General features: G+C 33.9%; 2 protein-coding genes and 1 pseudogene across 3 annotated transcripts; 2 read left to right on the plus strand and 1 right to left on the minus strand.

The window, feature by feature from the left end:
* Window positions 1–677: 677 nt before the first annotated feature.
* LOC120211257 (ribonuclease P protein subunit p25-like protein) lies at window positions 678–3,523 on the minus strand. 2 transcript variants are annotated; one of them, XM_039209843.1, is made up of 9 exons: window positions 3,431–3,523; window positions 3,127–3,257; window positions 2,907–2,987; window positions 2,526–2,614; window positions 2,347–2,421; window positions 2,152–2,216; window positions 2,005–2,058; window positions 1,271–1,456; window positions 678–1,028 (listed from the first exon to the last, which is right to left on the minus strand). In XM_039209843.1, the coding sequence occupies exons 2-9, from the start codon at window positions 3,247–3,249 to the stop codon at window positions 940–942; spliced, it is 762 nt and encodes a 253-aa protein (XP_039065774.1). In that variant the 5' UTR covers window positions 3,250–3,257; window positions 3,431–3,523; the 3' UTR covers window positions 678–939. The 2 variants fall into 2 exon arrangements, with proteins under 2 accessions (XP_039065774.1, XP_039065775.1); XM_039209844.1 differs by lacking the exon at window positions 2,005–2,058.
* A 2,303-nt stretch (window positions 3,524–5,826) lies between these two features.
* LOC120211269 (auxin-responsive protein SAUR68-like) lies at window positions 5,827–6,386 on the plus strand. The gene has a single exon (XM_039209853.1). It carries the CDS (start codon window positions 5,878–5,880, stop codon window positions 6,373–6,375), a length of 498 nt encoding a protein of 165 aa, XP_039065784.1. The 5' UTR covers window positions 5,827–5,877; the 3' UTR covers window positions 6,376–6,386.
* Window positions 6,387–8,376: 1,990 nt separating this feature from the next.
* Window positions 8,377–8,826, plus strand: LOC120211572 (annotated as a pseudogene).
* Window positions 8,827–11,309: the final 2,483 nt, after the last annotated feature.

The following is an 11,309-nucleotide window of genomic DNA, read 5'->3' on the forward strand; positions in this document are numbered from 1 at the left end:
AGGTAGAAAACAGAGAACTTGTTCTTAAATATATGTTTTTGGTAGAGATTTAGGAAAATGAAAGGTTCTAGGATTTTTTTTTGAACTGTTAAAGAGTGATGGTTTTGGTCGCTCCACTCCACTCTAATTTCTTTTTTTTTTTGTTGCTATAAATTTTAAAATATTTTTTGATGTGTTAATTTTAGTCCCACTCCCTCCACCTTTCATAATTTATAATTTAATCCTTAATTTAGGTGTAAAATTTAATTTTTATTTAATTTAGTCTTAATTTCAGTAATCTAAATTTATAAAATTTAAATTGTACACTTATTTTAGTTCCATTTAAATTATATTACATATATATATATATATATTATTTTTGCTTAAAAAACATTTAATGACTTTTTAACATTATAATTATAACTGTTATGTTTTAGGATAAGTTGTGTGAATTTTTAAAAAAATTCACGACCGCAACACCCGCAGTTACCGCAATGACATCCGTTATGTCCGCAACCGCGATAAACGCAATGCGACCGAAAATGTGACTACGAACGCTATTTAAATCCCTCTTTGTCACGTATCATTCATGCTTTAATGTATTATAGTATTAGATTAAGTGAATCGAGAATTTCATAATTGGTTACCAAACAGGCAAACATCAAGCAACAAGGAAAAAGACTGCCAGAACGAATGTACTGCTGCTCTATTATTTAGAGAAAAACATTTCCAATTATAATAAAAAGGGAAAAGAAAGCTAAAAAGTTGCACAAACATTGGCAGGGCGTGATAGAATATCCACGACCTACCAACTTTCCTACAAAAATTGCGGCCCAGAAAACAATAACGGATAAAAGGTCCCTTACCACTCAATTTTGCAATCAAAGCCTTGAATGATGCATAAAGACCAGCAGCCACCCACTGGTTTGGTTCAATCTAAAACCATGGCTCTGTGGATGCTCAAGCGGCTTTCTGGACTGGGCCATCAGATCTGTAGTCTTGATCACGAGGTCCGCGACCACGTCCTCGTCCCCTCCCACGTCCTCCACCTGCAACCAGTAATTTCACCCGAAATGGTTAATGTAATTTTTCTAATAAAAATAAAAATGATGCAAGACATTGTATGTTTACCCATGTATGCTTTGTTGTTAAAATAACTCAACTAAGAAAATGTCTTGTTTTAAATTTGTTTGAAGGGGGAAAATTGATTTGTTTTTGGATATGTCGAACCACTAAACTAACAATTAGGCAGAACAAAAGAACAAGGAAAGCAAATGGGGCAGAGATTTACCACGACCCTGTCCATGAAATGGTCCTGATGGACCATTACCATTATAATATCCCGAATCCCACTGCATATTTCCACCACCATACCCTCTACCACGCCCCCTCCCACGACCCCGACCTCTGCCTCCATAGCGTTGCCCACCATAAAATCCTCCATTCCTGTGGTCCACCATGCCTCCATTGATATTGCCTGCACAAGTAAAACTTTTATGTTATTTTTGGTTCACATGTGCTTCAATAAATTCACGAAAAAAAATATATATGATTTGATACACAGCACAAAACTGGATAACAAACTTTTCCAATCAATCAACATGCCAAGGATTATTGCCATCTCATTCCATGAAAAAAAACATAGATCTGAATATCTGTCCAGTCTGCTACTAAGCCTAGCAATTATATGCAACCAACATACACAGAACCAGCCTTGCTGTCAAGTCAGTTGCTTTACTGTCCCCTTCGCCATTTATAACCAAAAACATATAATTGAAGCTTAATCTATCTGAATGATTAGAGATCATCCTGATCAAATTCAAGTTTCCTTTAATTCCATCACCATTCTAATCCATGTCCTCATGTATCAAGAAGAATTTGAAAAGGGGGAAAAGCCATGGCTGAAACTCTAAATGAATTTTAACTTCTCAAATAACATTAAAAAGAAAGAACTCTTCCTCCAAAAATGCATTAGTGACTGTTATTTCATTTTAGTACAGAATGAGCCATGACGTTTGCTTATACCTCCATATTTCCTTTGACCACCATGTCCTTTGCCTTGTATGTCAGCAGAGGCCTCTAATTTGCATGAAATTGAGTACAAGTATCAATTTATTTAGGGCATAAAACAGAATCACTTAATCATCAATAATTGTTACATTATTGCCTTACCTCCTTCAGTGTCCTCAATTGCAGCTGATGCCTTCACTTGATCAGATGGGATTGGAGGTTGATATCTATTAGCATGACATGTTGCAGACCAAAATGGCAGCGTGTCAAGACAACCATAGTAAATAACGGGCCTCAGTGAACAATAATATATTCAACATCATGAGTATTTAAATACAGATAAGTAGTGGCCAATACCCGACTGAAGATGTATCCAACACTTTTTTAGACAAAGTAATGGTGATTATCGAAACATGGCGAGTGGTTTCTAGGCTGTGCAAGCAAATCAAACATTATAATCAAATAAGATATTAGTTATGGCAAGAAAAATGAAATCCCCCGGACCACCAGAAAGAACAGGAAAACTACGTTCTTACGGAAGAAGGCCTTCTTCTAGTGGTTCCCATGTGTCAGTTATGTCTATTGATCCGGTTGATGTGTTCTGATGAAGACCGGCAATCCTCCTCTGGAACAATTAATACATTTTAGGACAAAATCAAAGGAAAACGGGGTAGGGAGATTATAAAGATAAGAACAATCACATATCACAAGTTTATATCGTCCTCTATCTTCTAACTACAAATCGGACAATATGCAAGGGAGAGAGATAACAAAACCGACATGTTCTTACATACTAGAAGAAATATTATTAACAAAACGAATAACGTTGCTATGATAATACATAACTTTATAAACAAATACATAACAAGAAGATTAAGAAAAATGAAAACAGTAACCTATTTTTATCAAACTAATACCTTTATTAGTTCAGCAATCATGACAGTCTTGCTTATAGCTCTGCCTGTAGCTTTAAGCACAATCTCGTTTGCAGCCTTATCCTACAAAACAAAAGGAGAGTTGAAACCTTAGCCCTTCAACATAATATTTGTACAACAAAAACACGCTACTCACTTATTCAAAACTACTAAATAAACGCTTAATAAAAAAGATAATATCTAATTAAAAAAAAAGGAAAACCTGAAGCAGAGACATGGCGTAAGATATGTAATTCCGCATTCTCCCTTGAGCCGTAATCCTAAGTTCGTTCTCGTTTATCGGTGTCTCCGCCTTCGGCTTCTCCACCTTCTGGTACCGATCCATTTTCCTCGCTGCAAAAAGGAAAAAAAACGCGCTTCAAATCTGATTTGTTTCTCTTAGTAAGCAGACATAAATGAAGATTGGAAACGATTTAAGCTATTCAATGCCATCCAATCAAACGAAGAACAAAAACCGAAAAAGTGAGCTGGAGATCTAGAGTTAGAGAAGGAATAGGAAAAGATACCTGACGAAACTGAGCGGGATTCGAGTTGGAGTATGTTTTAGTTTCAGAGTTTTGAGAAGACGGTGAAAAGTGGCGCTCTGTTTTGACGGAAGGGTACATGTACTAGCCCAAGGAGTGGATCGGCGGGGTTAGGGTTTAGGATGAAAAGTTATCGTTCCATTCAAAGCTTGACACGTCATCTATTATTCCATGTAACTATTCTGATAAGACATTAGATATGATTAGTAGTAAAGTATTGATTAATTAATATGTTTGATTCGACACGTTATAATAATTTATAAAATAACATACGGAATAGTAATTATTTATTTTTATAACTATTATTAACACGTGATTAAAAATGTAATAATAATATTTTAATTGATAATTTTTAGAACTGATTTTAATTAATATTTTAAATAACTTTTCTTATTAAATAAACACTTTGATTAAAGGATAATTAATTTCCTTTTCAGCAATTATTTCATGTAGTTATAATTATGGATATTGTATCTATAGATTAAAAGAGCACAAAAATACACAAAATCATAATTATAATTATAGAAATGAAAATATGTAAACTGAAAATAAAAATGTAAAAAAATATAAATATACATATGATTAAAAATAATATATATTGATTATAAATATACATATTTTTATATTATGTTGATTACATAAATATACATATAGCGATTAAGTCAAGTATCACAACAAGGGATGTGCATGGGTCGGGTTTCGGCCAACCCGACCCGAAAAATATATACTCTCCATCGACCTGATATTTTGTGATAAAATTCGAACATGATCTGATCCGACCCAAAATAATAATAAAATATTATTTTTATTCAATAAAAATAATGATATAATTGAAAAAAATAATATATAAAAGGGTATTATTGTAATTATTCTTAAATATATATGGTAAAATTATATTTTTTCGGATTGGGTCGGATCGAAACCCGTTGGATTCGAGTCCCATACCCATCCCTAATCACAGCTACTAATTTGATGAGAGAAAGTGTTGTGTGTAATATTCTTAACTTAAGTTAGTCATTAACTAAATTAGAAAGGTTATGTTTATTGATCAAAACTTAAATTTAATCAATTAAAATTAAATCAAATATAAGAGTCATAATGTAGTATAACACGTAATATATATATATATATATATACATTAAGCTTAAAATTAGGGATATTTATTGAGCGAGTTGGGCAATACTCGACTCTTGTTCGTTAAAAATTTTTGTTACTCGACTCGTTGCTCGTTAAAATTTTGTTCGACTTGTGTTCGTCAAAAATATCTTGTTGCTCAACTCGTTGCTCGTTAAACTCACTAGAAATTTTATCTTATTTTTTAACTATAGATAAAATATACTAATACAATATAGAGCTTAATATAAACATAAATTAACGGAAAAAATTATCAAAAGAATGCATGAAGCAATAAAACTAACATATTAAAACTAAAATAACAATTCACAAATACGTCAAACTATTAAAAACATTATTGAAAAATAAAGTTCAACGATAAATAATCAATCTTAAAATAAGAAAATCAACATCTATTCACTGAATTCATTGTTGCTTGCAATCACTGTATAAAAAATTAACGAGCTGATCTCAAACTTATCGAGTCGAATTGAACTTTGTTTGACTCAACTCTTTAAGGTCTAGAGTCGAGCTAGAGTTCAAATCAAGTCAACTTGAATTGAACATTTACCAAATTTTGACCGAATCAAATTTAAAATACTATTCATGTCCACATTAAAAGGCATAGAACATGTATTATTCTCTGATAAGATTATTATAAAACTATAAACCTCAGATATTATGAAGTATCAATTGATACACAGATCATGTAAAAAGTATTTTATATAACTTATTTATTTTAATTTCAAGTCATAATACCTAAAATACTATTCCATAAGTATTAATTAATAAACAATAAAATTTAAAATCCTAAAAACTAAACCCACAAACTTAAAAAGATAGATTATTATGAAACTAAATAAATTATGTAATATAAAATTTAAGCCCTCATTATTGATTTACGTTAAAAAATTGTGTATTCCAATCATAAATACGTTTAAAAATAAAAGTGTAAGCTATGCATTTAGTACTTTAATTATCAGTTTTGGTCAAATTTAATACCTAAAGTTTTAAAATTTTCAAAATTTATCGTTAAATTTTGAACATGAGTTCTAAAACGGACTAAAACTGATAATTTAGGTACTAAATAAGTAATTTACCCTAAATAAAATTGTTCCTTGTTTACATAGTTTTCTCCGTTGGCTTTGGATCCAAAACAAGACAAGGTTCAATATATACACCCAGTGATTTAGTTAAATTGGTTCTTCCTGTATAAATAGCAGGCTAAATTCCTTTCCACATTAGTCCTAGAAAGTATACACAAATCAACCTCTTTTTTCCTCCTTTTCCCCACAAGATTTTCATCGGAAACACGAATGGAAGCAAGAAGCATGATTACCTCAAAGAAGCTTATCAAGATGACGAGAAAGTGGCAGAAAATAGCAACCATTGGAAGGAAAAGAATGGCTTTAACAAGGACTAAAAAAAACATGGCTGCTGCAAATCATTCTAACAAATCATCAGTAGTCGATAATGGTTGCTTTGCAATCTATACAATGGACAAGAGACGCTTTGCCATCCCCTTGGCATTTCTCCGCAACTGCATTTTTCGAGAACTGCTCAAGATGTCAGAAGAGGAGTTTGGACTGCCGAGTGACGGGCCTATAACATTGCCATGTGATTCAGTCCTCATGAACTACATTGTATCCCTTGTGAAACGAGGATTAGCAAAGGAAATGGAGAGAGCGGTGCTCGATTCCATCGCTACGTATCGCTGCTCGTCGTCGCCGGATAGTTTTTTCAGTCAAGGACATGGAGATCAAGAATCAACTTGTTTGCTGATTCTAAGTGAATATGCTCAATCATGTAAATGATCCTGCTATACAAAAACAACTTCATTTTCCTTATAAAATGCTACCCAGATCACCAGCAGCCTTACATGATATTTATGTAGCATCAATAATTACATGTGCACAGGATGAATTTCAAGCAAAACCACCTGCTTCCATGGAATATCTTCCTCTGTTAAATGTCCATATTCTTTCAAAATCATAATTGATAATCTGATCACTCTACATGTAAAACACAAGGCCTTAACATTGTACTCAAAGTTCAATGTTGTACTTGTTTTCTCCACTTTTTCCAAAGTAAATAGATCATTTCTAGAAACATGTATAGGTAAAACTAAGTTGGTTTTTAACTACCATTACTAATAAAACAAAGGGTTATGGAATCTAGATTTAAATATGTCCTTTTTGATGTTCAGTATCTTCATCTAAGTACATTCTTCCATTGAATGTTCCACCGCAATAAAGCTCATTGTCGTTGACCTTGCAAGGACTCCAACAACTACTTAGCGGTCGTGAACATAATTTCTTCGAAGGATGTCGTTTAGCTAAAGTTCCAAACTTAGCACACCTTGTTTTTTTTTCATCTGCAAGTTTCTTGTTTGCATAATGATTCGGTTTTGCCTCTTACTTGTCCATTTACAGCATCAAGGCATGCAGTCCGTACTCATAATATTTTATAGGATAGGAGTGATTTTGTTATATATCCTCCAAATTTTACTCTTTGGATTTCCCTTATTGATCTTAACTAGCCTCGAAAGGATCTCTTGCAAAGTAGCAAATATAGTTTCCTCCGGAAAATGAAATTATAAGCTTCAGCTTTGAAATTCACAGTACAAGTAAGGCCAGTATAGCAAAGACTTTTTGTTCTTGTATAAATATAAGACTTTCTTCTTTCCCTCAGCAATCACTTTCCATTGGAAAACATCGAGTAAGAAAATACAATTACCACCAAGAAACTTTTCAGAATGGTAAGAGAGTGGCTGAAAATAGCAGCAATGGGAAGACAGAATTAGTTCAGTAAGGACTAACAAAAAGATTGCATCTTCAAATCATTCTAATGAATCATTAGCAGTTGGATGCTTTGTAATATAAACAATTGATGATAGACGTTTTGTGGTCCCTTTGACGTAAAATACACAATCCTAGTTTAAAACGTAACAGACATGATTCTAGTCACCTTGATGAGCATGCAGGTCTAGCAAAACTGCCAACACATGAGGAGGTTAACTTCCATTTTCTCTATGATGCAATTGAAAAAACAACTTTTATTCTAAAATGATATCCAGAGATACTGTGACCTTACACAATATTTTTTCGAGCATCGATAACTGTGATCTTTAGAAACTAATATTCTTTATCTCAGCTAATGAGAATGTCAAGAGCATGGATGTCCAATACAGACGTCTATTATCATCCATGTCTGTTATTTTGAGACATTTCAACAACTTTGCAGTACTACGGATAATACTTTGTACTTTTACTTAGTTGCTTATACCCTAATTAGAAGACCTACGGAAAACCGGTTGTTATGACATATGAAGAAGGTGCTGAAGATTCCAGACAGATCATATGTTACACTGATTTGCGCTATCAACTAATCAAGATTACATGATTGTATTTATCTAGTTGTTTGACTATGTATTACAGGTTAAATGTTTTAACTTCCAGTTCGTTTGAAGTGCAAAGGCAATATTCATATTCTATCTTTCAAATTCATAATAGATAAACAAAATGCAGCTCGTTGTCACTATTTTGATTTGACAGGGACAACAAATCAAGGCTCTTTCTTGTTTTAAATATCATTGGTTCCTCTTGTACCTTTGTCTTTTAGCATTCATATGAAGATAAGAAACTTAGTGAATGTTTTGCATTGGTTCTCTCTCCAAATGTAAAGCACAAGATCTTAACCTTGTCTAGGACCCAAGTTCGTTGTTTTTGCTGTTTTCTTCACCTCCTTCCAAGTAAATACATCATTTCTAGATACCGAAAAAGATACCTCGTCTATTTCTTTGTCAGAAATCAAGCATGGTTAGCAAAAAGAAGCTCAGCAAAATGGCAAGGAAGTGGAAGAAGATAGCTGCATGCGATTGGAAGGAAAAGAATTACTTCACCAAGGAGAAGTACTGATCGAAAGACCGCTAATGCTGATCGTTCTGATAAACAATCAGTCGTTGATACAGGCCGTTTTGTTGTCTATACAATGGATAAGGAGCGTTTTGTGATTCCCTTGGCATATCTCAAGATCAGTATTTTCCAGCAACTTTTCAAAATGTCTGAAGAATTCGAATTGCCAAGCGATGGGCCTATAACATTACCGTGCAATTCTGTCATAGTGAGTTACATAGTCTTGTTGGTACAACGAGTATTACCTAAGGAGTTGGAGAAATCAGTGCTCAGTTCAACCACTGGCCATGGTTGCTCGTTGTTTTCCATGAAGGACATGCTGAAAAACAGTGGCTTGTCTGTGGATTTTAAACATATTTACCATGCAAAACATTATGCAATTTTCAATCCCAGTAGGGATGATAGAAACTTGTATAGATAATTCTTTGTGGAATGCTAACTTCACGAAATATAGTAGGCCTCATTTGATAACTAGCATGAGTTAATTTCGTAACATCTACTCATGAATAGTTTTACAAACTACAAATACATATGAAGTGTCAGGACTTCTGGCATATGGTTCCCAAGGGGCCTATGAGTTGGTGTTTTTGGAAGTTGTTTTCTTTGCGTGATGAGGCTTGTCCTCTTTTTCTTGCTTCTGCTGGTTTGGATACTTTGAATGCTTGGGAGTTTTGGCTGGATATAAGGGTTAAGAGAGATGGGATTCCTTGGCACAAACTAGTTTGGTTTCCTTTCCATGTTCCAAAACATGTTATCATTGTTTGGTTGGCCATTTTGGGGAGGCTTAACACGAAGGATAGGCTCACTCATTTTGGCATGGTAGTTGATGAGAAGTGTGTTTTTTGTAGTGGTGCTACTAAGACGAGAGATCACCTTTTCTTTAGGTGCTATTTCTCGTGCACGGTTTGGAGAAGGGTCTTGGATGCTTGTTGCTTGCGCAGACCTGTAGGAGATTGGGATTTTGAATTGCAATGGGCTGTTAAGAAAATAAAAGGTAAGTCTCTTATTACCTTTATCCTAAAGATTGTCTGGAATGCTCTAATTTACTTTGTTTGGATTGAGAGGAATGGTAGAATCTTTGGTAATAGCCTGAGCAGGGAAGTTGTTGTTTTTGAGTCGATTAGAGAGATTGTTAGAATTAAGGCCAAAGATAAACATATAGATAGATCTGATGAGATAAATCTTTCTCTTTGTACAGCTTGGGGTATGCTTGAGTGAGCTCCTATGTTTTTGTATGGTGCTCGGTTTGCTGTAGCAACTTTACTGCATTCTCTTTGGATATAATGAAATCAGCTTATCCAAAAAATATATATATATAATATTAAAGGACACTCAAAATTTCAGAGGAATCCAGTAACCTCACATCTATATCTAACCTTTATTGCAAAACTCTAGATAATAAATTCCAGCATTAGTGACTACAATTGATAAATAATAAAAAATCAGTAACCTTTTTTGGTCCGGAAAGAAGCCACTGAAGAACCAGATTGATTAAGGATGAAGAAATAAAAATTAAAAAAGAAAAGGCAGCAGGGGATGTAGCTCAAGTGGTAGAGTGCTCGCTTTGCATGTAAGCGGTACAGGGTTTGATCCCCTGCATCTCCATAAAATTTTAATATCAAAAATTGAAAAATTCAAAGCAGAGACAACTTTTCAAAGAGCCTTCTTGTTGTACTTATAGAGTTTTTATCCTTATCATAATGAACGGCTTGCATTTGTCAGCACAAAAATTTTGCATCCATCAGTGATAACCTTCTGGTTTGTTTACCAGAATTGAAGGACCAAATGGTGCAGGATGAATTGGAATTCTGTACCATTGAATAATGCATTTGAGTTGAAAGGTCAAAATTCTGTACCATTGAATAATGCATTTGAGTTTGATGTGATTGTCTTGCTAATTCAGGCTCTAATGATCGTCAGTTTGTCACTTCGATGCATAAAGGATGTCTCTTTCACGAAATTCTTAATGTGAAGGTGCAACGCTTGTGACTCGGTTTATATCAATGCATTGAATTTCTTAACAGTGAACAACTTCAAGTACAGGACATTTTTAGATCCTCAATCTTGCATTTATATATATAGGTGAAGTAAAATTTTGATTGCTTCATCCATCGAAAGACGGAGTAGTACTGATCGAAAGGCGGGTAATGCTGATCATTCTAATAAACAATCAGTCGTTGATTACGGCCATTTTGTTATCTATGCAATGGATAAGGAGCGTTTTGTGATTCCCTTGACATGTCTCAAGAACAGTATTTTCCAGCAACTTCTCAAGATGTCTGAGGAAGAGTTCGGACTGTCAAGTGATGGGCCTATAACATTACCTGTCATAGTGAGTTACTTAGTCTTGTTAGTATAGCGAGGATTAGTGTTGGTTTTTGGCAAATATCCCACATTGGTTTTGTATAAGGAGGAGGGGAAATTCTTTTATTATAAATAGAGCCATCCTCCTCCTTAATTTAACATCCCACAAATATAAGACTTCTTTACTATTAAAGGCTATTTGTACTCTTTCTCTCTTTGTAATATTTCCTCTACTAGTGAAATATTATTTTAGTAGTGTTCGAGGAGGTAGGCATAATTTTGGCCTAACTTCGTTAAATTTTGGTGTTCTCTTTATGTCTATTTAATAGCTATTGTCGGGTATAGTTGTTAATTATTGTCCTATTAAAATTACTTGTCTTGGTAGTTCTGTCTAAGGAAAGTGGGTTTTAAGAGGGACCATTGTGACCCCTCCTCTTTCCTGGGAATCTACCTTGGTGTGATTTTTAGTACAATCGTTTTCACAATAGTCACCTAGATAATAGTTTTCAAGGTGAATTTGTTATTATTGG

The sequence above is a fragment of the Hibiscus syriacus genome, unplaced genomic scaffold, assembly GCF_006381635.1.
Source record: "Hibiscus syriacus cultivar Baekdansim isolate YM2019G1 unplaced genomic scaffold, ASM638163v2 tig00109972_pilon, whole genome shotgun sequence".
In the NCBI taxonomy this organism is placed as follows: Eukaryota; Viridiplantae; Streptophyta; class Magnoliopsida; order Malvales; family Malvaceae; genus Hibiscus; species Hibiscus syriacus.